This window comes from Ursus arctos, chromosome X, assembly GCF_023065955.2.
Source record: "Ursus arctos isolate Adak ecotype North America chromosome X, UrsArc2.0, whole genome shotgun sequence".
NCBI classification, from domain to species: Eukaryota; Metazoa; Chordata; class Mammalia; order Carnivora; family Ursidae; genus Ursus; species Ursus arctos.
Window position 1 is genome coordinate 104,262,843 of NC_079873.1, and position 27,939 is coordinate 104,290,781.

General features: G+C 51.5%; 1 protein-coding gene across 12 annotated transcripts in view; it reads right to left on the reverse strand.

The window, feature by feature from the left end:
* ZNF185 (zinc finger protein 185 with LIM domain) overlaps positions 1-27,939 on the reverse strand; it is a 59,033-nt gene that overhangs the window by 22,507 nt on the left and 8,587 nt on the right. For 7 of the 12 annotated variants that reach the window (XM_026487529.4, XM_057314519.1, XM_057314537.1 and 4 more), the window contains exons 2-15: positions 22,788-22,866; positions 22,496-22,619; positions 22,048-22,113; positions 19,965-20,003; positions 19,796-19,873; positions 19,082-19,171; positions 18,120-18,206; positions 17,041-17,124; positions 16,688-16,729; positions 15,430-15,513; positions 9,760-9,846; positions 7,243-7,347; positions 6,093-6,188; positions 560-757 (exon numbers count right to left, since the gene is read on the reverse strand). In XM_026487529.4, coding sequence (XP_026343314.1) covers positions 560-757; positions 6,093-6,188; positions 7,243-7,347; positions 9,760-9,846; positions 15,430-15,513; positions 16,688-16,729; positions 17,041-17,124; positions 18,120-18,206; positions 19,082-19,171; positions 19,796-19,873; positions 19,965-20,003; positions 22,048-22,113; positions 22,496-22,619; positions 22,788-22,821 — 1,214 coding nt within the window. In that variant the 5' untranslated portion in view covers positions 22,822-22,866. The remainder of the gene's footprint in view (positions 1-559; positions 758-6,092; positions 6,189-7,242; positions 7,348-9,759; positions 9,847-15,429; positions 15,514-16,687; positions 16,730-17,040; positions 17,125-18,119; positions 18,207-19,081; positions 19,172-19,795; positions 19,874-19,964; positions 20,004-22,047; positions 22,114-22,495; positions 22,620-22,787; positions 22,867-27,939) is intronic. The other 5 variants (XM_057314515.1, XM_057314539.1, XM_057314517.1 and 2 more) reach the window with 4 other exon arrangements.

Consider the following 27,939-nt stretch of genomic DNA (forward strand, 5'->3'; position numbering starts at 1 on the left):
TTTTATACATACAAATAACCCTCATCCTACTTGGGACCCCCATCCTGGGAGACCTTCCTGCTCCACATGTCAGAAATTAGCCAGGGATTCTTACTTCTGGGTACATACACCTGCTCCTATCACAGGCCCAATCCCAGCTACTTGCACCACAGTAAGCCCCTCAACACTGCTTCACACCCAGGGAGTCACCATCTCAACTCCACGCATGGGGCAGGAGTTTGAGCACCTGGTGTGTGAGTGCCAGGCACTGGCATGAACATGGGGTAAAAGTGGATCCCATCTGGGCTGCCTGGGTGGCTCAGTTGGTTGAGCATCTGACTCTTAGTTTCAGCTCAGGTCATGATCTCATGACTCATGGGATCAAGCCTTGCATTGTGTTCCACATGCGGTGGGGGGTCTGCTTCAGGATTCTCTCCCTCTACCCTTCCCCCACTCTCTCTCCCTCTCTCTAAAATAAGTAAATAAATCTTGTTTTAAAAAAGTGGGTCCTACCTGGGTCATGGTCCCTGACAAAATTTCGGCTCAGGAAGGCAGGGGCCCAGCACAGCATAATCCTTACCTGCTGGCCTGGCTGTCCAGTTCTGCAAGTTGCTCAGGTCTTCTGGGGCTGCCCTGTGGCTCTAGGGTCCTGGGGACTGAAGGCTGCTGGGAGGGTGCAGCTGGGTCTCCGTGGCCACACCTCAGGGCTACGGGCTTCTCCTGCCAGGTCTCTCCCACTTTGGCAGCCACATTCTTCTCTTCAGAACCAGCCAAGGTGCTGAGGAAGAGTAAACATCCTTATGGAGCAAGTGCTTTGGGACCAGTCCTCCTTTACCCACTGCCTGCTGATGTCACCTCCTCTGGCTATAGTGGCCTCCTCTTCCAGAAGATGGGGAAGAGGACCCCAGCATGGCCCCCACCACACAGAGAGTCCGTGTCCTCTTTGGAATGACCCCAGCACTACTGCTCCCCCTCCAACTGACAAAAGCAGTTCCCACTCATACTAGAGAAAGCCTCTGATTCTTTTCCTATCCCCTGAATATGGCAAAGGGGAAGTAGCTTCTCAGCTATCCCACACATCGAGCTCTTTGGGAAATCTTTCTTCCTCTCTGGCTTCATGTCACATCTACACTTGAACACCCCTCCCATCACCATCCCCTTCTGAGGTGCTTCCAAGGGCCTTGTTCTTTCTTCTGGTGCCTTCTCCATGACCTCTATGTGTGATGGTGCTGCTACTTGGAGGCCTCAAAGATGTTAAATGCCCACTAGGCCAAGGACACTGAGTCCGGTTATTGAGAGCATAAGCCTAGCATTCTAGAAAATAAAAATCTAGTTCATCACCACCTTGATACTGGCTTAACCTGAACTCAAGCCTCCCAACATCAGCAGCATACCTCCAATCACTGGTGGTGCTACCATGGGACAAGAAGATCACACTACTAGTTACCTCTAGCCCTGGGACTCCTTATTAATAGAAAATTAATCCCATAATAGGTATGCTCCCTTCCTTTAAACTGAAATAACAAGTGGAGTAGTGACCATACTTTTTGGAGTATGCCCTGAAAGCAATGCGATTCTTCAGCCTCAAGTGAAATGAATCAAAATACCCTAGCAGGGATAATAAGCTTATTATCACTACCAGCTGCCCAGGCAAATCTTCAGGCAAGGGGGTGTTGTCCCTCTCTGTGCTGCTTCTACCCTGATGGTCTGCTGCAGCCCAGCCAGATCCCAAAAGTGGTCTGCTCAGATAACGCCAATCCCTTAGCCAGCAGGATACCCTCACACCCCCACCCCACCCATACTTGTGGCATACATGCTTGAGCCAAAGACAAACCTAGAAGGCCTAAAGAGCTTGTTTCCTGCCTCTGTAAGCCCTGAACTAGCTTTGCCATGGACTTCATCAGAATCCTGTCCCATCTCCTGTCCTTTATAGAATTATGGTAACAGAGATTGTCCTCATCAATTTGTGAATCAAGTCAAGATTCTCTGCAAAGAGTAATTTGGGGGTCCACTGCAACACAGGGACAAGTGGATGAATAAGGTACCTTTGCCCTAGGTCTCAGAGCAAAGTCACTACAGTTACAGGAGGTGTAATCCATCTGACCTGTAAAAAGGAAATCTTAGTAAAACATTCACAGGAACTCTTGATGAACAAGTAATACCCCAGAGGTCTCCCATGCCCCTAATGAATTGCCTGGAAGTCAAGAGTTTAGGTATGGGCAAGGTAATACTTCAGGCTGTAACTAGATCAGAGATTCAGTAGCCTAATACAGTTACTGTCTATTCTGGACACAATCACACTCCCCACATGTAAGATAACACCCCCAGGATGATAATGGTTGTCCACAGTGAATACACGTGCTTAAAGTTTACCTGTTCGTCATGCAGAAAGAACATAAATGTGGAAAGCCCAGGCTTGCAACATAAAAATAAAAAAATACCAAAAGTTTGGTGGGGAGAGGATGAACTACTCTGTGTCTTATTAAAAGAAATCCAGCCAATAAAACTGTAAAGGGGAACAGAAGTCAGCTTTCCCAGTGTTTTTGAATAGTTCTGGTAGAAGGAGGTATTCCTTTGGGGCTGCTTTATTTAGCTTGAAGTTTTTATAAAAGGAGAGTTTGACATAGTACATAGTACTTTGTGCCAGGGAATGTCCTACATGCTTTCCACAAACAAACTCAACCCTCACAACAACCCTGTGTGGTAGGAACCATTATTACCACTATTCTGTAGGTAAGGAAATTCAAACACAGAGTGTAATAGGAACAAACTTAGCATGTTTGACTCCATATTGCTTCTATTTTCCTTGCTACTATGATGTATAGCTTAGAAACTTCTGTTTAGCCCTGCACAGAGGCATGCTACAGCTAAGATTTGCAAAAACCACTCTTTACCCAAAATTTACCTCACCCAAGGAGATAAATAAGTATGCACAAAAATGACTATGTTATGTTTAAGATTTACAGGAACAACATGACCAGATTCCTGTTAACAAAGATAAACTGACCAAGGACACAGAAGTTATACAACCTTCCTGGGATGTCTACAGATGTCAACCACCTTTTAATTCCACCCCTTCTTGTTTCCCCCTTGGCTAACTTTCTTTTGATTTTTTTTATGAAGCTCGAATTTCATGCCAAGAGGAGATAGTGCCTTAGGATAATAGTCCACCATCTCCTTGGTTTGCTGGCTTTCTGGATAAAGTCGCTTTCCTTACCCTAACATCTTGCCTCTCCACATACTGGCCTGTCCTGCAGTGAGCAGAATGAGCTTGGATTCGGTTTGAAGAGGAGATGACAAAGATACCCAAGGCCACATAGCAAGTAAGTGATAGAGCTTCAGTACACAGGAATACATGCTCTTGATCATCATACTATACTGACTCTTCCTGCACATGTAATGAAGCAAGACTAAGTTAGAATAGGGAAGAGTTCCTCAAATTTGGGACAGTTCGACTGCCCTATAGGATCTCCTTGCCCACCCCCATCACCCTTCCTCACACAACTCTTGGGAATTGAGCTGCCTCTCCAGAGCCCCAGAGCCGTGCCCGAGGAGATCCGCCCAAGTGGTCCCTCATGGATGGAGGATTGCCTGCCCTCCCCGTGTGTCCACAGCGCCTGCCCCAGGGGCAGCTCTGAAGATCAGTGGCCAGAGACGACCAAGGCCGGCCTGTTTGGCAGGGGCCACAGGAGCCCCTTTCGTCTCCTTGCGGGGAGGCCGCCCCCTGTCTCCCGACTCTGCCTGGACGGCGTCGATAGTCCATACGGGGTCAGAGGGACCTGCTGCACCCGCAAGGTCGCTGACGCCAGCAGCGCCCGCCAGGCCACCGGTGCAAACACAGTGAGAGCCCAGGGTGGTCCCAGACGGACGACCCGGCCCATTTCTGATCCTCGCGCGCCATCTAGCGGCCGGAACCAGCACGGCAGGAGAAACTACACCGAGGCTTTTGTAGCCCTGAGCAGCCATTTCGCTTTGTGGATGGTCGCATTTCCTGATAGGCACTGCGACCCGAGCTCCCCGATGCAGGAAATGGCGGTGCGCGCAGGCGCACACAAGCTTCAGCGCGCCCGCCCCGCCACGCGGGCGCACAAAAGACGGTGTCGCGCTCCGCTAGGCGCGCGCGTCCAAACAAAAGCGCACGCGCGAAGGCGGCAATGATTGTCAACCTAGACTGGCCATGAAAATAAACTGGGAGGTTTTTTAAAAACATGGATGGTGTAAGCCACCCCACAACAATTAAGTCTAAACCTCTGCATGGGGCTCAGGAAGTTTGTTATTTTTTTTAATAATATTTTTTTATTATATTATGTTAGTCACCATACAGTACATCCCTAGTTTTTTATGTAAAGTTCCATGATTCATTACTTGCGTATAACACCCCGTGCACCATGCAATACTTGCCCTCCTTAATTTCTTTTTAAACACTTTCCTGGTGATTCTCAAGTGCAGCCAGAGTTTTCTCCATTGTCATAATGCATAAGAAGAAGCCAGATCCTGCCCCAGGTTTGGGGAATATTAGATGAGATCATGCAGACAGGATGCTTTACACTTTAACTAGCTGAGAGTTACTGGTCCTGGATTTTGAGAATAGCCTCCACATGACAGACAGCATAAAATAGTTGTTTTTTTTTTTTAAGTTTTTCCTGAAGTGTTTTTTGTTTGTTTTTCTTTTGTTTTGTTTTTTTAGAGGCTCTTGCATTGGAACTCAGCTTTGCTGCTTGTAAGCTCTTGGGCAAGTCACTTAACCTTTCAGTGCCTCAGTTTCCCTAGCTTATTCATTTTATGTGGTTGCTTTGGAACATCCTAGTGTATTCCCACTGCAGGATTTGTTGTCAGTTCTCTAGCTGCAGCCTTTTTCTTCTTGCTCTTCCTAGGAACCTTACAGGAGCTTGCCTGAGTTACCCCATGTAACTAGTAGCCCTCTTCACTGCCACCACTCTACATCAGCACCCTGGTTATCTCTTTCAGAGATAAAAATCATTGTCAAAATAAGGATAGGTAAGACAACGTAAAAACTCTTGAATCTTGAAAGGTTAAAAGTCATAAATATCTAGACTATTCTTCAGATTATTTTGCAAGGTAACTTGATGTTTGGCTTCATTTTAAAGAAAATGAAAGCAGAAAGCAAGGACTTCATTTTATGAAGGTGTGTAAGCAAGAATCTGGAAGAATATTCAAACATGAAACAGAAGTCTACAACAGCAGCCAGCAAATTAAATTAATAGCACAACTGTTCTGGCCAGCACACAGTGATGCAGGCTGCAAGTGCTGGGCTCTCAGTCCTCCCCACTAGTGGCAGCTCAAAGAGCCAAGGTCCCAGCCCAGTGGCCTTTCTTTGCACCTACTGAGGCACAGTGGTAGGACAGGTGTGCTGGCTGGCAGCATGCCCTTGTGGCTCTCTGCAGACACTGGTTTTGTCATTCTTCTTTATCCATTTGCTCTGAACCATAAGGGCGTTAGCACAACTGACCTTGATATTTTCTGAATCACCTGAGAAAGTGGCCCCTGACTCCACCCAGGTCCAGAATTTGAGCCCATCCAGACATGCTTGTCTTCTCAGAGGGGCTACTGCTTTTCCTCTCACTGAACCACAGAGCATAACTGGTCAGGAAAGGCTGGTGGGGCAGGAAAAGGAGCTTTGGGACTTTTGGAAGGGAAAGGAGAAAGCAGAGACGAAGGACCTCCTTCAGCTTGATCTCAGAGGTCAGCCAAGAAGAAAGAAGGCACTGATTCATCCATCATTTGGCCATTTGTTTGTTAGTTTGTCCTTTCACTCATTCCCCACACATTCATCCTACCTCCTGATGCCTGCCCAGGCAGGGGCTGGGCCTCCAGCTGCAAGTGGGCCCTTGTGCCTGCTCCGTAGGATCTTGAAAGCCAGTGGCAGAGGGTAGAAAGAGCAAGATTCAAGCGTAGGCAATTCCCCTAAGTGGAAAGCCCAGGGACAAAGGATGTGGTGGCAGCAACTGGAGAAGCAAGCTGTAGACAAGACTATGGGAAATGACAGTGGCTCAGCCTCCAGCAACCCAAACAGTTTTGGCAGCTTAACCCTGTCACCAGAGATACAAGAGAATAAATAAGTTGGGTCCACCTGCCTCCTCCAGGCAGCTTACCCTCCTTTCCCAGAGCCAATGTCTGCTGTCAAGACTTCAGGTAGGAAGCCCATGGCTCTGGATCCCACATTGCCATCACTTGACTGTGCACTTGACCTGTTATGGGAAGAGAAGCATTTGCTGACTCTGGTTAAGTTTTAATCTAACTAAGATGTCCTGAGAGCAAGCTTCACAGACTAGAACCCCAGGCTCTCGGCTGCCAACCTACGCTGCTCCAACTAGAGCCAACCTGACATCAGCAAGTATTTCTGCTTTTCTTCCAAACCTGATGGACTGGGAGCAAGAGTGGAGCCAAAAAAATAGAGCAAAGTAGCAACTCAGGAGGAGGCTGGTACAATGGATGGATCAATGGCTGACAGAACAAGTGGCAAGGCATTTGGGGCCACTAATAAACCATAGAGCCCAGGACAGAAACAAGCTCCCCCAGACATCCTGAGTCCCCTTCCCTCATTTCCGTGCTAGTCCCTACTGGGGATCCAGAACTCCATACTGAGAAAATGGTGGCAAGCAGGCAAGGTTGTGGGCTCTTATCCATTACCGGCTACCAGCATCCCATTGAAGAAATATCTAGCTCTCAGTCACTGCTCACCACACCTAGGCTTCCCTGGTCTGGCTTGGAGGACAACTCAGTGAGATGGTGACAGGATGGCTGGGCACAACCATCCCTTCTGGATTCATCATACCCCACTGGCTCTGCCTCACATCCTTGCCAGCCTCTACCATGTCTCCCTTTATCCACAGGTCATCCTGGAAGTCCATGCTAGATGCTCCATTGAGGCCCATGTATCCTTTGGTCACTGACTTCCCTAAACTGCTGATTTGGCAGCCTTGCTTGCCCTGGCCATCAGCAGGACTGCTTTCAATGGGGGAAAAGTCACAGTGAAGTTGGGCCAAGGGCTAGGGTGGGGGTGGTCTGGCCTAGAGTTTGGTCTAGCTCTACAATTGGCTCCTTGAGGGATTTTGGCAGGGGCCTGCCCCTCTCCAGGCCTCATACATTCCTTCATTTATTCTTTCAACAAATATTCATTGAGGACCTATACTGCCTCAGGCACTGGAGACACAGTGGGGAACTGGACAGTCCTGGTCCCAGCTCCATCCATTGACCTTAGACCAAGGGCCACATGGGCTCTATGTCCCTGCACTGAGTTACCTTTCAGGGTCTGAACTGGGGCTCTTGAAGGCCTCATCACCAACCAAATCTCTCTTGGCCTCTCTAGGGCTGTGGGCCTTTTTGTCTTTGGAGCCCAGGGAAGAACTATGGAGGAAAGAAACATAAGTTAATCACCCAGTAGCCACCCACACTCAGATGAAGGCAGTTACCTCATCCCTAAATGCCAACTGTCTCCAAGGAACTTAAAATTTGATATTGTAGGACTGGCCAATTCTCAAATTCTCATTACTAATAGCCACTGTTGATTGAGGGTCAGACTCCATTCTCGCGGTTCTGCATGCATGAACCCTCCACATAAACCCCAGGATATGGGTACTGTATTTATCCATGCCTACTTTCCAGATGAGTGAATGGGGGCACAGAAAGCCCAAGCAATTTGCCCCCAAGTTCCCCAGGTAACAAGGGAAAGAGCTAGGATTTGAACCCAAACAGTCTGATTTCAGAGTTCTGGATTATAATCCTCCATGATGTCAAAACTGCTCCTAGCCTCCTAATTCCACCTCCCTCTATTCTCTCTGACCTAGTGGGCCACTCCTGCTTTCTTTCCCCATCTGTCTGTCGTGACTCTGTGACACCATCTCCTACCTTCCTTACCATACCTTTCCAGGCTCCTTCACCTTTTGGTGTTCTCAGCATTCCTTTCCATGTGCATGCTCCACCATCCTGCCCACCTCCTCTGCTCCCATGGCGCCAACTGTTACCCTCAAGCCAGTGACTTCCACTTATTCCCACCTCTCAGTGCTACTGATGCATACCTCCAATGCCTTTCAGACTGGCCCTCAGGAAGCTCACCCCCAACATTGCTAGAATTGACTGCCATCCCCAGCCACCCTCAAGGGGGATGACCAGGCAGTTGCCACCTCCACACTGGGGTCTGTGCTCAGCCTGCTGGCCCTTCTCTCCTTGATTCCCTTGACATTGTACCCCAGTACACACTAACATTGAATCCCATTATTTCACTCTCATTTGTCTGCATATAACATGGAAATTTCTTGAGCCCTAACTTCTCTCCAAAACCTCAACTACAAACCCTCAAATGCTTCCCAGTAATTACATACTCATCATATATCCATAAAAAAATATCAAGTATTTATATCACCCCTTCTTGCCCCTTCACCCTGGTCCCCAGTGGTGTACTGAATTATGGAGCAAAAGGCACAGAGTGGAAGTCAAGCAGCCTGGGTGGGAGGCTTGAATCTGCCTGTTCTTGGCCGTGTTGCCTTGAGCAAGTTACTTGACCATTCAGGGTCTCAATTTCCACATCTGTAAAATGGACATAGTGACTGCATTTACATCCTGCACGGGGATACCTGCTAGTCTGTTGGGGCAGGGCAGGGCTTGGTGAATTCTAGCTTTCCAGCAACAAACATAATGTTCTGGGCCAAAGGGAATGTACAGAACACTTAACTGCAGCCCCTGCCCTCCAGGAGCTCAGAGTTCTTGGGGAAGACTGATCTATGAGTGGACAATTGTGCACAGGCACCATATGGAGGCTTGTGAGGCTGGAACTGAGGGCCCAAGGAGGAAGGATATATGAGGGGTAGTGAGTTCAGGCTGCAGAGCCCAATCAGGGTAGGAGGCATTGCAGGGTTTTCCCCAGGAGGCTGGCATGACTACTTTTGCCTTTTAGAAATCTCACACAGGTACATAGAGATATGGAGTGTCTAGGGATTGGGCAATAGGAGAATAGGAATAGGAAACATCCCTAAAGTAAAATGGGTAGGACTCAGTGCCTGTCTGGGGTGGGGAAGTGGAGAAGGAGGAGTCAAAGAGGAGAGTAAAGGGAACCAGAAATCCATCAGAACTCATCTTGGATGCCTCTTTCCCCAGGAAGCCTTCCCTTAACCATCCCCACCTCTAGCTGGTGACAGGCCCCCGGTTGGAGCTCCCACTGCCCCAGTGGGCATACACTCTGACCTCCCTCCCCAGACTCTGGGCTTCATGAGGCAGGGTCTCAGTCTGGCTGCTTCACAGCTGCCTTCCAGGCCCTAGCACAAGGGTCAGGTGTGCATCAGGAGCTCAGTAAATGTTAGTTGAGTGAATAGCTAAATGAGTAGAAGACGGGATCCCTCCCTCCACCTGTCCCTCCAAAGAGAATTGGCCCCTCCCTGCTTAGATCTCCCCTTGCCCGCACCCCAGCTTTTCTGGAGCCCAGCCCCTAGCAAACCCTGCAAGTTCCCCCCTCCACCCCACCAGTCTGCTTGCCTGTTGCATGACTCTCTGCCTCCTATCTTGGGGCAGGGACTGGGCCCTCTGAGCTCCCTGCTGGTTGTGGTTCCCCTGGCCCTCACCCTCCCCAGCACCAGGTGCATCCGATGGTTAACATCTCTGGCCAGGGGGCAGTCACCACTGGGGTGGAAAGAATGAGATGGGGGTTGAGGACCTGGGTTGACCATGTCTCTCACCAACCAGCCCCTGCTCCTGATCATTTGCATCCCTTCCCTATTGACCCCATCTCTAAAATGGCTTAGAAGGAGCCCAGCAGCGGCCCCATACCTCATTCCTTCCAGGTCTGGGGCCATCAGGCGGAGTCCTGTCCCAGGTGTCATGATCTGCAGGCGGACAATCTCCTCACCTCTTGTACTGTAGCCAAGGAAGAGACCCAGAGAGTTGTTGGTAAGAAAAGCCTCCCCCTTCCCCATCTGTGCCAGGGGTCCAAGGGCACTCTCCCTCAGGAGCCTCCTGGCTAATGCAGTGTGATACCCAGACCCATTGCCTTCTTCCCCCCTCTCGTCTCCTCTTTGGCCTTAAGCTTTCTTGGTGCTATAGCTGAGTGTGGGCCACTGACCTCCAGGCCCCAGAGGAAGAAGAGTGAAACACCCCTTTACTAATCCCCCACCCATGAGCCCAGACCCTTTCAGGCACAGCAAGTGGCCTTCTGGGTGGAAATCGGACCGCCCAGCTCCAACGCCTGTCTGTTGCTGCTGCCATGATGCTGCTATCCACTTGCAGAGGTGACCCCTGGCTGTGGTCCCACTAGAATGTCCCAAGTGGCTATTTGTGAGGCCAGTGGGAATTCTGGGTATATAGACTGATGGGGACTGATGACAAACAAGATACTCTGGAAACCTGCAGACCAAATATGGAGTGAGAGCCACTGGGTGTAGGATATCAGAGACTTGGGGAATGAAAGCAAGTGACCAGGTGCCTGTGAGCTGCTCACAGAGGATCAGACATTCTCAGCACTCAGAGGGCCCCTTTGAGGATTCCCGTGCTCAGAACCTGGCCCACAAGTGACCACACATATCCCTCCAAGTGCGATGTACTTTTTGGTTCCACTGCAGGGTCTGATACCCAGCAGGCTTGGGCCATGGTGATGGCCAGAAGCAGAGAGAATCTAGAGCTCCCTGGCTTTGTGGGGATACTCTTCATCCCAAACCATACCTACCCAGGTCCACAAAGTGAGGCTTGAGCCATCCTTTAAGACCCAGCCCACTTACAGCAACTAATTCCTTTCTTCAGCTGCCTCTGGGCACTAGGCTGGGTACTGGAGTACAGATGGGGGTGAGCCCCAGGCCTGCCCTGGTGAAGCCTCCAGCCCAGTGGGGGGTAAAATGGGGGGCACAGTGGCATGGGTCCTGACTCTAGTAAAGTGTAAGGCTGTACACAAATCCAGTCCCAAGGACACCCGAGAAACTTCATGGAGATATAGCCCCACTGGAGGCCAGCTGGAGGGAGGTGGGGGAGGAGAAGGTGGAAGCTGGCAGGAGTCTTAAATGCGGAAACCAGATCTGGTGTGGCAAAGGGAAGCCAAGGAATGGGCTTGAAGTGGGGGGTGAAGGGCTTCACATGATCAGACTGGCAGTTTAGAAAGGCCCCTCTGGGGTCCCAGGAAGAGGAAAGGAGGAGCCAGGGTGAAGGCCGGGAGGTAGGTTGTCTTCACTTTGGGTGAGCCAGGGTGGCTTGGCTGCTCTCCTTGGAAAGTCACCTTGGAGTTGATTCTAACATCTGGCTCCAACCTAAACTTGGAGGCCTTAGAGGACCGGGTCAGTGGGCTGCTTGTCTATGTCCCTCCTGGGGCTTAGGCTGAGACCTAGCACATTGGAGATGACAAGAGGGAAATGCAAGGGCTTCCAGGTATAGGGTGCCTGGTGCACAAGGGCAGCTCTGATCTCTGTGTCCTCCCATGATAGCAATGATGACAGCATAAAGCACCTGGCTGGGACACAGCCCACTGGAGAACATCACAGGCAAATAAAACATACTTCTTCACTGGTGTTTTTTGTTATGTCAGAGAGGCAATAGGAACAAATTATCACTGAAGCCTGTCCAAGCTGGTGCCTCTCCTTCAATGCCTTCCTCCTTCTTTGTCACCCCCTTGAGCAATTCCTTCTTGAAGACCCAGCTCAAATGGCACCTCTTCCACGGGGGCTGTTATGGGTTGCACTGTGTTCCCCTAAAAGATAAGCTGAAGTCCTAACCACCGGTATCTGTGAATGTGCTCTTAATTGGAAATAGGGCCATTGCAGATGTAATTAACATAACATACTGGAGAAGAGTGGGTCCTAATCCAATGTGACTGATGTTCTTATAAAAAGGGAACATTTGTACTTGGACACATGGAAGGAATATAGCCATGTGAAAACAGGGGCAGAGATTGGAATGATGCATCTAAAAATTAAGAACCAACAAAGATTGCCAGCAATACCAGAGGCTAAGAGAAAGGCCTGGAACAGATTCTTCCCCCAGAGCCTTTGGAGCCCTGCTGACACCTTGATTTAGGACTCCTGGCCTTCAGAACTGTGAGAGGATAAGTTTCTGTTGTTTAATCTGCCCAGTTTGTGATAACTTGTTACAGCAGCCTCAGCAAACTCATCCAGGAGCCCCGGCTGCGCGCGGCAGTACCCACACCCGCAGTTTTCCTTCAGAGGCCCGCAAGGTGGCGATGTTGGTTTCTTCATTTGAAGAAGGCCCTGCAAATCAGCAAGCCTATACCTGGAAGCACCAGGACTTTATATGTATTATCCCATTGAGAATTTGGGGCAGTCTCAGGAGGTAGGTATCACTACTTACTATTGTATACGTGAGAAAACTGAGGCTGTGCTTTTACTTACTGCTCTCCAGCTTACTGTGCCAGGCAGCATGCTGGAGCACAGCCTACAGGCCCTACCATGATTGGGTGAGGCAGAAAGCCAAGGAAACTTGACCAGTGCTGTGATGGGGATGGTAGCCAGTTTCTCTGGAAGAAGGTATTTGAATAACCTCCGTCCAGAAGGTGGGTAGGAGTTACCCCACAATGAGAAAGTTAAAGACAAGATGAACCCAAGAAATCAAGCCCCAGGGTGCATGGAGGGAAGGGCTCTTCCATGGTTGGGGGGGGCGTGGTGGGGGTGACAGTAGAGACAAGTAGTTCAGATGTGGATACTTGGACCTGAGAGGTCTCTGGGTTGCCAGGCAGGTCTTGTGTCTAGTGGAAGGAAAGTGACAGTTGGACAGCCCCAAGGACACAGCCTGTGGGTTTCCTTGTGTGGCACTCTTTCTGTCCCGAATTTTCAGCCCTCCTTGAAGTCCCTCAAGGGTTTGGCACCTAAGACAAGGACTTCCCTCCTGGTTGGCCCACTGCATGAGATGAGGAACTTACCTCAGACTTGAGCCAAGGGAGATGGGGCAGCCTCAGCAAGGCCATAGCTGGGGACAAGACTGTGATGTTCTCCTGCCCCACTATGCCATAAATCAGCTTTTTCTGAAATGCTACAAAACCCAGAATTTGGTTGAGTCACTGCTCCCCACAGGGCTGGGCTCCTTCAAGGGCACATCCAGGCCTGGAATTCTCGAATAACTAGGCACAGTGAAGCTGGGTGTGGGGCACTGATGGTGGCTGCCTGACCTGACCAGTGCAGGACCTTTCTGATGCGGTGGGGTCAGAAAGGAAGGCAATCTGGAACCAGTCAGCAGCTCACCTGGAAGCTGTCTGGAGGGCTGCAGATATTTTGTGACTGCAGAATCTGAGCGAAGAAGTATTATGACAAGCATCACACTGAGCCTCCGTGACCAGTCCCTGTTGCACACTTCTGATGACAACTCCTTCCTTCCCACCGGAGGCTGCCCCATTGTGAGACATCTTTAGTGTCTGGAACATTCTGTAATCTGGTCCCAGTTCTGTTTCCTGGGGCCTCACAGGCAAGTTTGATCTTTGATTTCGGGCCTCCAGAACTATGAGACAATATACTTCTGTTGTTCGAGCCACCAGTTTGTGGGCCTTTGTTACTGTTGTCCTGGCAAACCACTACAGCCACCTTGCTATAACAGCCAGATGATGGGTATTAAACATCCAAAGGAATTTTCTGGCATAAATGTTAAAATGCCTCTCAAATACATAATACGGCACAACCTAATTCTTCTATGGTGTCTTTTTAAAAAATCTGAAACCATTCATCATTTTGGTTTGTTTTTTGTTTTTTTACACAAAACACAAATAAGGAGAAATCAGAGATATGTACTCTTTGGGGCTGAAATTATGTCCTCTCCAAAATTTATATGTTGAAGTCCTAACCCCCAGTGTCTCAGACTGTGGCCTTATTTGGAAACAGGGTCATTGCAGATGGAATTAGTTAAGATGAGGTTACACTACAGTAGGGTGGGCCCCTAATCTAAAGTGATTGATGTCCTTATAAGGAGAGGAGATTAGAACAGACACACACAGGGAAGAGCCTGTGAAGAGACGCAGGGAGAGGTGGCTATCTACAAACCAAGGAGAGGCCTCCCTCCCAGCCCTCGGAAAGAACCAAACCTGATACTCCTTGATTTTGGGCTTCGAGCCTCCAGAACTGGAAGACAATACATTTCTGTTTTTAAGCCACCCAATTTGTGGTACTTTGTTCTGGCAGACCTAGCTAACTAAGACAGCCCCCATGTCCCATCAATCCCCAAGTCCCACCAATGCTGCCTTGTGAAGAGCCCTCAAATCGTCCATTTGTTTTAAAGTTCTTACAAACAAAAGTTCACACAAACAGGGAGGATCAAGAGAGGGAAGGAGTGAAGAAGAGGGGCAGTCCCGCTGCTGGGGCTATGACCTCAGGATGGCCTCACACTCCTGCTCCCTCTAGACAGAGAAGGTCTGCAGCCTTGCTCTCCTTCATCAGTCTGTGCTATGGCAGATGGCCCTATCCTTCTCCTGGCACAGAGGAGGTGGCTCTGAGGGACTGTGGTCACATACAAATGGTTAAATGGTTGTGGGACTTGAACTGAGGAGGGGAGTAGGGGCCTGCAGTGGCATTACGAGAGCTAGAACAGTCCTGAAAGTGACCTGTAGGAACAGGTGTTCTGCCTCTCTAGCCTCGGGATCTTCCAAGGGTGCCACGGAGACATACCACTTAGCCGACTTGGATTTGGACAAAGCTCCCAGTCTAGGCAGGAGCTTTAAACAGCAGTAACAACAGGGAAGTGGCGCTCTCAACAGGACTTAGCTCAATTCACCACAAAGTACTAGGAGGTACTGATTGCTCTCTATTTGCAGACAAGTGAGCACCATCATTTGCCCAGATACTCAGGACTCAGAAATCAGAGCAAATCAGGGCCCCGTCTGTAGTGAGAGCACCAGTGCTCAGCCTGCCCCTGCCCTGTCACCCCTGTCCCAGACCCTCCCATCTAATTGGCTCACAGGCCAGAGCCAGCTCACAGCACCCACCTGGGCTCCCAGAACCCTGCAGGGCTAGGCAGACTCTGCATGCGCTCAATCGAAATTACCCAAGACACTCTGGCTTTGCTTCCATCCACACTGGCAAAGAAGGCAGCTGTGAGCAAGGCTGGGGACTGTGGAGCCTCCTTCTCCAGAGGAGGCAGAGGACACAGCTGGCAGGTTGAACTTGGACAACTTATGGTAGAGCTATAGACAAGCTCAAGAATGGTAGGCCCTCTCAAACCCTATGGTTAGTTCTTTTTCCTGAGATGTCGTGGCTGCCATTGGGTTAAGTTAACACGGATAAGCATTAAACAGACAAGAGTGACATACTCTCCCTGGATGCCAGGCTGTTTTGCTCTGTTCAGCCGTAGGACATCCAGCCAGACAGGCTCTTACTGATTACTGTGCCTCATCTTGTCACTGGGCACATGGGAACACTGACCCTGAGGCCCTGCAAGGCGGTGACCTGGCAGAGGTTCTACCGTGACAGTGGCAGGGCAAGCCTTGAAGCCACCAGCACCAGGCAGAGATGAGTGATTGATTACCTGCTTGAGCCAGGAGGGGATCTTGCTAGAGCAGGTAGGTCTTGGCTCTTCTCCGAAGGCCTGTCCTCATCCACCACATCAACCCTGGGGGCAAGAAGAGAAACAGATGCACTGCGTGTCCCCTGTGGCATTGCTCAGCTGCCCTAGAGCTTGGGGCTCCCGAAGGACATGCTTTCTTTCAGTGGTGTCTGTGGCCATGAGGTGGCCCAGCCTGGAGGCTCAGCGACTCCAGTTTGGCATAAGGACAGCATATCAGGTTGAATAGTGTGCCTCCAAAATTCATGTCTGCCTTGCACCTGTGAATGTGACCTTATTTGGAAATAGGGTCTTGGCACATGCAATCAAGTTAAGATCAGGTCACACCGGACTAGGGTGAGCCCTAAATCCAATGACCAGTGTCCTTACAAGAAGAGGGAAATTTGGACACAGACACACAGAGAAAGGAAGGTTCATAAGATAGAGGCAGAGATTGGAGTGATGTGTCTACAAGCCAAAAAATGTCAAGGGTTTCTCTCTCACAGCCTCCAGAAGGAACCAATCCTGCTCACACCTTGACCTTGGACTTACAGCCTCCAGAACTCAAAGACAACACATTTCTGGGGTCCAGGCCACCCAGTTTGTGGTACTTTATTACAGCAGCCCTGGGAATCTAACACAGCCAGTAAGATAAACGGTCACTTCCTTTGTGCTGCCGCCACCCTTTCCTAACCATTCCTGTCTTCAGCTCACTACCTCATGGATGCCTTCCTTGTTTACCTCATGGAATATTCCTGAAATCCAACTTTCCAGAAGTTTCTTCCCTGTGCTCCCCAAATAGTCTCCTCTCCCGGAAGACGTTTTGTGTCAACTAACACCCTGATCATTCCCTGTTGAACCCTGTTCGCCCTTTAGGGCCCATCTCCAATGTCATGGTCACTTCCAAGAGCCTGGCCAGGAAGAGGCTCCCAGTGACAAACCTCTGGACCCCAGCCCAATAATCCCTCCTGCCAAGGCATTGTCCAGCCTATCCCTGGCAGGGTGGGAAGGAGGGGGACAAGTCCTTTTTACCCTAGTAGCTACTTTTGCTTCAAAACCTCAGAGGCCCTTGGAAACACTATGGCTGTACCGTATATATGTTCTGTCGGCCAGATCCTGCCTACACAGAACTGGCCGTTGAAGATAGAAGCCACCAGCCCCTCACAACTTCCCACTCTGTGCCTGCTTTCCATGGCGCCCATACTCTGCCCCTGCTAGCAAGGCTTCCCTTGCTGACATTTACCTCTTCGCAATGAATGGGGCCTGCATCTCCTGAGTAGGGCTGCTGAAAAGGAAGCAGAAAGGCAACGTGTTGGACAGAACCCATGGACAGGTGACATCATGACCACTCTGCTTTACAGGGACCTGGGCTTCTCTCTCATTCCCAGTACCTCACTAGTCCTGATGGCAGGAGCCAGACCTCTCAGTTTTCCAGAAAGTACATCTGAGAATCCCAGACGGCCCGGCTAGGAGGGTTCTCTCAACCAACCCCTCACCAGCTAAAGGAACCCTGAAGCCCTGAGGGGACAGGAGCCAGTTGGTGGCTGAGCTGGCCCAGAAGCCAGGCCCTGCTGTGTCTCCTGCTGCATAACTCACCTGGTACTCTTCTTAGCTGCGGACAGAACATAGGAGTGCTCCCGGGGAGCTGTCTTCCTCACCACACTGCTTGCAGCCTCTGACCTGGGGTGGCACAGAGAGGGGACATCTACTGGCCTGAGGCAGGACTCACTCTGCCAGCATAGCCTAGCAGCTAGTGGGCCACCCCAGAGAGGCAAGCACATGAAGCCAAATTAGCACCTGCTCCCAGAACGATTCAAAGGAAACAGAGAGACATACGAGGCCCGGCCCTGTGCTAGATGCTGGCTCATTGAATCCTTAAGACCCAGGAAGGTAGGTGCTAGTTTCACCCACAATTTACAGTTGAGGAAACTGAGGCATGGGGAGCTTTAGTGACTTTAGATACCACACATCTAGCCGGTGGCAGAGTGGACAGTCAATGCCCAGCAGCCTGGCTCCAGAGCTTCTGACTCTTTCCCTGTACCCCCCAGGCCCAGGGACCTCTGCCACTGTAGACTCTGCCCTTAGAACTGCCCATCTGCCAGACCCTCAGCACAGGAGCTTCGCAAAGCCCAACAGACATTGGGATTGGAGTCAGGCCGAGCTCACAGGGCCTTTTTTTCCTCAGGACCTAGCTGCTGCCGAAACACCTGGCCTCATTTGGGGGTAAGGGGCACTGGCACCTATGGAGACTGACCTTCCCATCCAGGCATGCAGGCCCTGCCCAGACTCTGGGCACACAGCATACACACAAAGGGCTCCTCCCAGGCGCATGGTCTATTTTGGTCCAATTTGCTCAGGACCCTTTTTAACAAATTGATATAAAGTCCCAAAGCACCTCCCTCCCCACAGTCTATCCACCCACAGTTGAAGCTTCCCCCAGACCCTCATTACCTAGGTTCTGCTCCATAAACCATTCATAAGACGGTCCTCTGAACTGACCCAGCACTGAGTAGATGGTTCTGGGACTCAGTAAATGACACCTGTTGCTGGCAGCCAGCACTGATATTATACATGTTGTGCATTTTGTCACCCCACCTGGCACAATTCCTATGTCACTGGTCCATGCAAACTTGGGCTACTGTCTTGCCCGTGGGATGCCCAGCGGGCACCGTTACCTCCGTTTCTGCTCATCAGATGAGAAGGGCACCTCTTCCTCTTCAGCAGACCCTGATGCTGAGCTGCGCCTGACGTTGTAGGGTGCCCTGGGGGGGGAGGATACTGTTGGTTGTGGCCCCTCCTCCCCCATCTCTGCCCCTGCTGTCACAGGCTGCCACCCTCAGCAGCCTGGCTTCCTGACTTATAACAACAATAGCACATGTTGGCATTGTTACCTCTGAGCCTTTGCTCATGCCACTTCTTTCTCCTCAAGAGCCAGCCCTCTTCTCTCTCCTTATTCCAACCTTAACTGTCCCTCAAGACCCAGTTCAAGCCTCTCCCCTTCTCCAGAAAGATTTCCTAGCTGCTCCATGTCACTGGATGATTGTGCCAAGGGATATAAAGCAATATAAAAACATGGGGCCCCTAGGAACTACAGTACAACCCACACCTCTGCCCAGAATCCCCCCTCCTTGGGCACATAGTGGGGGGCTTCTTTGATAGGGGCCAGAAGGAAAGCCCCAAAGATTTATATCCAAGAAGCAGCTGAGATTTCAGGACAAAATGCCAATAACTAATAGGCTGCCAGGGCCATCAGGACGCTTGGGGTCATCAGGCCCCAGCCTAGCCTGGCCAGAACCCCAGAGGGGTGCAGAGCCATGTCCAGGAAACAGAGTCAACCAGCAGCAGCTCCAGAGCCATGATCCATAACCCTTTCTCCAAAACCCACTGGCCCCTTCGATAAGCTTCTTTACAGCCCCTGCTTTGCCTCAGATCAGAAGTGCAATGTGTGGAGCTGTCCAACTTTCTGGGATTTGTCACCCTCTTGGTCACAGCGGCAACTGGCAGGAATGTCAGGCTGGCAGGACTGGCACTCCTTGGCCATGCTCAGAGGCAACCAACCAGCTGCCCTCAGCAGGCCTGGTGTTTGGGCTGGTCCTTGGAGGAGGGAACTGAGCTGGATCGGCAACTGCGTACTTACAGTTTCTTGTAATCCTCAGTGGTCATCTTATAGCCAGAGGAAGAGGGGCGGGGAGGCCCAGTAGGAGCTGCTCTCAGCACACCAGCAGCACTGGAGAGGAAAGAAGTTTCCATGTGCCCACTCCCAGGCCCCCTCTTGCTTCCAGTTTGCCCACATGTCCCAACAGGCGTGTAGCTGGTGGCCTTTCCTCTTTTCTTTCAGCCCTAACAGACACCCAGAACATCTGCACCACCCTGAGCAGGGCAGCCCTCCTGCTATAGGTAGGCCTGGGCCCCTTGGCCCTGCCTTTCTGATGCAGCCCAGGTTCAACTTAACACCAAGGTGCTTTGACGACATGTCACCTCAGTCTGCCGGGAAAAAGGTGGACTAAAGCACTCAGTGCAGTCAGCCAGAGGTCAAGGCTAAGAAGACTTCCCACCCTCCTCCCTGTGTCTCTGTCCCAGTGATCAGTGTCAGTCAGGTAGTGGCCCAGGGTCTCCCACAGGCATGGCTGCTGGGAACCCAAGTGTCCACACTGGGCCATACATCCACCTGGGGGCTTTCTGTCCCAGCACTGCTATCCAGGGTCCTGACCTACACAGGCAGAGAGCTGCCCCCTACCACCCTTTTCCCCAGCCCCCCGGAGTGACAGAAAGAGTAATGTCTCTGCCATGAGCTTGGCTTAGGCCCTCATACCTGCTGCTTGGCCTAGGCCCTCACTCCATGCACACACACCTTTTTGGAGTTCCGTTGGCCTTGGGGAAGTGCTGCTGGGGCTGACACGAGCTGTCTATGGGCTTGGTGAACACTCCCCTAAAAGAGAGCCCAGAAGAAGTAGCACAGTGAGCTCCCCTGTGAGAAGCCAGGGAGCAGTGCAGGCAGGCATGGGGAAGTGGGCACCTACCGGATGATATAGCCAGCGGGAGCCCTTGTGCTTGGAGGCCTGCCAAGGGAAAAGAAGGTATGAGGTGAAGCAAGGATGTCCTACTTTCTCCTGCACCCAATGACAGCAAAGTGGATTGGCCGGTGGGTGTCCAAGTGTGGTCAGAATGAGGGGAGCAAGAGTGGCTAGCCACTTCCCAAGAGAGGCAGCCACCCCTTCACCCAGGCCAGGGTGCCTGTTATGCTCTGCCCATCTCTCTCACGCTCCCCAGGACAGGTACCTATGGCTGATTCTTCCAGGACTGGCTCAGTATGATCCCGGCTCACACAAGTGTCCAGAAAGGTGTATTCTATGGCTGAGCATTTGCTGAAGAGGGTTCTCCTCCAAACTCCAGCTTTTCCCTGGCCTGCCGGGCCCCAACACTCCCATGAGAAAGAGGTCTTTTGGGATTGCTGAGAGCCCTCTCACCCTCTGCTCTCAGAACTGGAGGCTCCATGGTCAGAGGCCTGGGCTGAGGCACGGCAGGGAGAGTCCATGGTCCCTGACCTGACATCTCTGCACAGCCTCCTTTGGGGAGGCTCATGAGGGCCCAAGGGGTAGAACTAAAGCCAGCTGACCGTCCCTTCCTGCTGCTTGGGGCTTCCCTCCTCTAGCTTCTGAGATGCCCACATCACAGTCTTGACAAAAGTTTGGGACTGGAAGGCATAAGTGGAAAACAGACTGCACATGCTGGGTGCCTCTTCCTTGGGAGCACCTGAAGGGGCTCAGAGGACTGGTAGTGGCAAGCAGCCAAGAGCTGTGAGGTTGGGGTGCAGGGGCAGGAGACAAGGATTTGGAAGATGGCCCTTCTGTCTGGGAACAGAAGAGTTTGGTGTTGGAGTGGGGGTGGGGGAATGGGTCTAAGGGAACCTCATGCAAGCAGGTGGGAAGGGCAGCCCAGAGCCTTAGTGTTGTCCATCTTGACACCCTCCTGGAGGTGACAAAGTTGCAAGAACACTTGGGGCGGGACCTGAGAAAGAAAGGTCATTTTTCCCCTGTCTAGGCACACAAACAGTATTGGCTGAAATACCTGTGCCTAGGAGAGAATGAGAGCCAAAGTTTATGTAGACTTTCAGCTATCCCTGCTTTAGGCCCTGAGTCATAGTGCCCCAGGATGTGCTTTCCAAATATACCTCCAAACAGAAGCCCAGGGTGAGAACTGTACCACCCAAAGTAAAAAAGCTCCCCAATGAGTAGACTATCTTCAAACCGTCTTCAGGCCTTCACCAACTTTGCCAACTGCAGCAATCACAATGCATAATTCTCTCTTTTATGATCATCTCTCTACTTGGGTCATGCTTGTGTTCCCTAAGATGTCAGTTCCCTGAGGAGAGAGCTGTGTCCTCTGTGCCAAGCACAGGACCTGGCTTGGCTGGTAGTGGGTGTTGAGTCAGCAAACGGTGGTGATGGGCAAGTCCATAGTTACCAGACGCAGCCCCTAGGACTTAGCAGGGAACTTGGACCCCTCCCTTCCAGCTGCTGCCACTGCCTCTACCACCACCTGAGAAAGGCCCTGGCAACTGCACTCACCGTTGAGTGCCAGCTGTGTAGCAAGGCCCCTACCCTCTTACGTCTCAGGAGCTTCAGATCGTCCCTAGACACTGACATGCAGAAAGTCCTCAAAATAGAGAGGTGATGGGCTGTTCCTTTTGGCCAGCTGTCAAAACATGTCATCCTGAACTTGGGAGACTGTTGGAACCAATCTGTGAGTCTCCTCTGACATGCTGATTATCAAGTGTACTCAGCAATCAGGGCTGCCTGAACCACCTCAGAGAGGTTGTCTTACCCCCTACAGGGGCTTCTCAATGTCCTGTAGACAGCTGGAACCATGGAGGCTCATTGGGCAGCCAGCTTCATGGTCACACAGCAAGGCCAGGTACCTGAACCCAGTGACTCCTTCATTCCCTTTCCCAAGAGGGAACAGAGCAGAAAAGCCTGTCTTTCCTGTGGATTTGAAATGACTCACTGCAGACCCTGACATGTCTTCCAGGCTTGGGCTCCTCCTTATCCCCTGAAGACTGCAGCATGAGGTCCACCCACCAGCCATCCCCGAACCACCTCTTACCTGGCCTTCGGCACTTCCCCAGCTGATGAAAAGGATGTGGCACGACTCCGACCAGAGGGCAGCTCTCTGGGGAAAAAAGGGTCATGAAAAAGTGGCTCCCTACCATCAGCCACCCTGCAGCCTTCATCCTAGAGGCTGCCTGCTGACCCAAAGCAGGTAAGGTGGGGTGCAGCACATGCACCTCAATTACTTGGCCTACATTCCACAGGCATGCATGTACATGCCCACTCAGCCCCCAGGGCTTTCCCACCCTGTGACTTTGGTTGAGTTTGGCCTCAGCTGGATTGCTTTCCCATGCTCCACCCTCCCTAGCTGGCCTGTGGCCACATGTCCCGGCAGAGGTCTGAATGATAGAAGTCCCTCAGCATCCCCAGGTATTGACAGGCCCCTGTGGATCACAGCCCCACTCCACCCCATTTTTGCTGGCCTCCCAGCTTCCTGGACTTACAGGGTGTGGCTCTCTGATTCATCCTGCTTGGTGATCCAGCTCTTGTCCCCCTTCAGTGTGGTTCGAACCTTCATCTGCTTGAGGACATTATTGCGTTCCTCCTCGCCTGGTGGTAGGGGCTTTCCTGGAGGGGGCAAGGCCAGGCAGCCTCAGAAGGGGACCCCAGCCCCAGAACCCTGAGGCCTCCCTTTCAGTGCTCCCAATATGCCACTCTCACTCTGCTGCAGTGCTTGTGGCCTTTGCAGGGCAGGCCACACACAAAGCCTGGGACAAGAGGGAGCCCAGGCCTCACCTTTAGTGCTGCCTCCGAGAGCTGAGATACTCATGGTGCTTGCTCTGCAGATCCCTTCTCAGTTGATTCGACAGGGCTCCTGGGGGCAAAGGCAAGCACATGGCTTGTCACTTCATGCGTTTATAATGGCTCGCAGGTCATCATGTGGTCCCTGACACACCAAGACCACACAGACTGTCCTTTCGGCATTGGGAAACAAGAGTTGGTGGAGTTCTGGGTGGTGGGCAGGGGCCAGGGAGTGAGCACACACCGGCTCTGCCACTGTCGGGTGGTACACCCACCTGTCTGCCCAGAGCTGCTCACCTGGGGAACACGGCATGGGCTGCCGGGGCTGTCTGTTCAAGAGATAGCTGATAAGGGCAGGCTACAAACCCTCCTAGAGCGGGCTCTGATGGCCAGATTCCAGGATCAGGGGAGTGTAGGGGAGAGGGTGGCAGCGGTGGAGGCTCCACAGAGCAGGCTTCCTGAGGGCTGGCACTGGTGGATTCAGAAAGAGGGACTAGGGTGGGGGCTGGGAGACCAGCTGCTTTGGGGTCGGACCATCTCTCTTACTCTTTAGTAGCTGTCTGACAGACTTTGGGCCGGTCAGCTAACCTCTCCAGTCTGCCTCAGTGTCCTCATTTATAAAATGAGATTTTAAAAAGTCTACCCTTCAGGACTGCTATGAAGGCAGAATGCACCAATGTTCTTACAAATGCCAGGCACCACCTGGCACAGCAAAGATCTCAGGGAAGTTGGACAGGAGCCAAGCAGCAGTGACTCTCAACCTGTCCTCATTGGGAGAGGGGACCGTCAGTGGTCTTCCATCAGTACAAGCACAACCTGAGGGTGTGCAGCCCTGTGTGGCTCAGGGGTTGGCTAGTTGTAAGGACTTCCTGCTGTGCTCTGCTTTCTTGCTCTTCCTCTCTGTATTCTTGCCCTGCTGTCCCTCCTTGCGTTTTCTCTGCCCTTAAGCCATGTGCTTCCCTCCTGTGGCCAGTGAGGGGTGGACCACGGTGGTCTCTGAGGCCTTCACAGCACCATGAAGGTCTTTGCCTCAGAAGTGGCTGGGGTGAAGAAGCCGACTCTCCAGGCTGGGACTGGCATGATGCTTCAGGGAGATGGAAGGCCCATATTGTGAGTTTAATCCCAGCCCTGGCCTGCCACAGCTGGCCCCTTGGACCTCAAGGGAAGGGCTGGAGGTTCAGACAAGCAGGCATGATGGGAAGGAGGGGCTGTAGCCCTGCTAGAACAGTTCTGAGGCAGAGCAGTCTCCCTCTTAGAAGCCTGCCACCCTCTGGACCTCTCCAGGGCCAGACCCGGAGTGGCCAGGCCCTGCTGCCAGCTGGCAAAGCTTGGACATGTTTCTTTAGAGGTTAGGGGCACACTAAAATAGGTGGGCAAGGGCCAAGAGAAAACCAAATTTGCCACATCAGCAAGAGCTTGCTTTCCCATAAACCACACTGAATGAGCAGCCCAGGAGGCCCAAGCCTGCTGCGTGCCAGGAATGACACCTCATCACAGCGAATGGCAGCCCCACTGCCCAGCCCCTGACCAAAGCTGCCACGTCAAAGTTCTATTGAGCAGAACTTATTCCACAGGTGATCCTTGGACCTCACAGGTCCAACTGTTCCATCCCAGCAGCCCATGGAGTAGCTCTACTGGGCAGGGCACACAGAGTTGCCACCCGGGATCTTGGCACCTCAGTCTGCTGGTGCTTCTGACTGTGAAACCTTGGGCAAGTCTCTCACCTTCTCTGGGCCCCAGCTCAGGCCCTCCTACTGCTGAGTCTTTACGTTCCTTCAGGAAGTCATCAGTTTCCCCTTGACAAACCTGTTGCCCACATTGCCTAGAAGTTTTCTGCCAAATCAGAACCAAATCAGCCACCTCCAAAATCAGGACAGATGCACACACATGCAGAATGATGGAGGCAGAGGGGCCATTAGGAACTCCTTGGCCAGAGGGGCAGGGACATGTGTAAGAGCCCACAGCAAGAGGGAGTGGAGTTGCCTTAGGTCCCATCTTTACAGCTAAGACTCCATTCAGAAGACTCAAGGCTTATTGCCCCCGCCTCACCAGGCAAAGTGCAGGGCTGATGCCACATCTCACAAGTCGAATGTCCTTTTTTGATAGGATAATACATCTGAAAGAGGGAGGAAATAGAGTCTTCCCATAGGATTGAAGAAGGCAACTCTTTGGAACAAGGAGCCTTTAAAATGATGAGCCCCAGCCAGACAGATGGACATATGAGGTTTGAATTCATGTCCCAGCTACAAAGCTGGCTTTTCCCTCCACTTCACCACTCCTTCCTCTTCCTGCCCCACACAGCCCTGGACCCCTGCTTTCATCTGTGCCTCATCCTGCACGTTGGCCCACATCAGCCCTTGCTTCTCACTCAGCTTCTGCTGGCTCTCCATTGTCTCTGAGCCTGGAGGCAAACGCCCCAGTCCCCAGACACTTTTCTCACAAATGCCACTCGATGTTGACACTGTGCTCCAAGAAGACGATGTGCCTCAACATCCCTGGAAGGTGGCCCTGCCATGGTAATCCCTACACCTTTGCTTATGCTGGTACCCTCCCACCTGGAATGCCCTCCAACTCCGCCTGCTGAGCTAAGCCCTGCCTCTTCCTCAGGGGCCCACTCGTCTTGCTTTTTCCTGCTCCTACTGGGCTCTCTCCTCTTCCAGCCTGAGTGCTTTGGTACCGCTGATCAAAGTCTTCCCAGACAAGACCTGCTCCCTCTCCCAGCCTCACCAAGGACAGAACCCAGGTACCCCCATACACACACTCCCAACACACACCCTGCACTGATTACCTGCACAGGAGGCTGGCAGGAGCCGTGCTTATGACTAACCAAACATTGCCACCCCTCCTTGGACCCAGGTCTCCTTTCAGAACCACCATCCCTGTCATCCCCCATCAACAGCTGGGAAAACCCTCACTACAGACAGGCAGCTCTTATGCACTGTTGATGGAAAGGTCAATGGACACATCTTTTTGGAGGACAAATCTCTATATGTATTGGAAGCCTTAGACAGGGTAAGACCATTGGTCCTTCAGCTCCCCAACACAGCAATCTCTCCTAGGGAGACAAATGAGTAAGCAGAATGAAGTATAGTAGAGGGATGGCATCCTAGCGTTGAGTATAATGGTGAAAATTAGGCAATAATCTAAATTCCCAACAGTCATATTTAAACATATTCTGATCCATTATTCAAGCAAATACTATGTAGTCATTATAAACGATATTGATATATAGTGGTATTTAACAAGCCTTCATGTATATGGTTTCCTTATATCACTAAGTGAAAGAAAGCTTGAAAAAAAATGTGTAGAGGGGCGCCTCAGTAGCTCAGTCAATTAGTCAGCTCAGGTCATGATCTCAGGGTTGTGAGACCGAGGCCCACATTGGGCTCCACGCTCAGGGCAGAGTCTGCTTGAGATTCTCTCTCTCCCTCTCCCTCTGCCCCTCCCCACACTCTAAATAAATAAATAAATAAATAAATAAATAAATAAATAAATAAAATCTTTAAAAAAAGATGTGTAGGATAGTGTCATTTACTTAAAAATCTAAGTATATTACAATGCACAGGAAAAGAATCATTTGAATGGATATATACCAAAATACTTTGGTCTTTGTGTATTCTATTTTTCCTATAATGAATGTGCATTGCCCGTGTGATAAAGACTAAACAAACCATAGCTTAACCAAATGAAATGGGAGCTGGGGCTGCTTGGATAGCTAATGATGGATCTCAAAAGTTGATGCCAGGTGAGCAGTGCTGAGGAAGGACTGGGAAGTGAGGAAAGCCAACGGATATGATGGGGAATTCTCTCCCTCCCCCAGGATAAACATCTGGGGGGGTTGTGCCCTGGGCCTCTAGGAACCCTCTGTGCTGCTCTGAGTAGAGCCTTGCCACCTGAAGGCACACACGACCTCCTCTAGGATGCTGGGTTCTCTTTGCCCACAGCTTACGTGGGAGGGAGAACAAGGCATGTTCCCACCCCACTTCTAGACTTCCTCTTCTTCTGGGCACTTGGGCTTCTTTCAAACCCTCTTAGGCCCCCTGGCACATGAGACCTGCCATCCAGAAGGGCCACCTGGCCTGACAGCTCACATCTTTGCTCCTCATCCCTAAGTGGCTTCACATGGCTGTGACGTTGTCCCACTGTATGGGCCTCAATTTCCTCATCTGTAAAGTGTTGTCAAGCCACCAAGCCCACGGACCTACTCATTGGGTCTCCTCCTGGTAGGATACCCCTAAGCCAGAGCATGTGTCATTGCCTAGAATTTGGTGCCAGCTATTTTCCATCCCATAGTTTGGGTATCATGATGTTGGTGGGTGTCCTTGTCTCCTAAATGGCCTGTGTGAGTGCATTTCTAGTCAGGACAGCCACTCTGTGCACCCTTTCAGTACTACAGCTCCTGTTTCTCCCTTGATACGGAGAAGTCTCCCGGTACCTTAGGAATGGGCATATTGCCCTGCTTAGGGGCCTAGTCTGGGCCACTAAAGAAACAAGGTGGCTTATCTGCCACCCTTCACCCTAGCTATCCCCCATAGAACAACTCATTGTGCCAACTCCAAGCAAGGCCCTATACTCAGACTACACTAGCCTGTCCCAGGGCAGCTCAGGACCAAGTCCGAATCCTCCTGAGCAGGCCAGGCCACCTCAGACACTAGTCCCACCCTCTTGGCTCTTCACACCCTTCTTTCTATCCTCCTGTTAGCCTGCAGATGTCTCTTGGGGCAGTCAGGGGGAGCATCCTTAGCAAGAATGAGTGGGGAGGATGGTGATAACCCCTCCCTAATGGAGATGGCCTCTGAATGCTCCTTCCTCCCTACTGCCGAAGCTTCTCAAAGGCTTTGCAGAAGCCTCCCAGGAAGGGGCCTCTGGCCCTGATTAGATAGAGAGAAGCAAAAAACCAACGAGGGAGTGCAAGGAGCCTGTTTTCCCCAGGCCACAGCAAGCCTGGTGTGGTCAGGAAGTGGAGTCGGAGCTGATGCAAGCAGGAGCTGATGCAGGCAGATTAGCAGGAGGGAGGGAGCCAGGGAGTTGGAAGACAGTGACGCAAATGCTTGGCTGATGCACAAGGAGACAGAGATGGAGAGAGAAGCAGCAGGAGGAGGGGCATCCCATCACCCTACAAGGACAGGGCGTGCTCTGCCTCCAA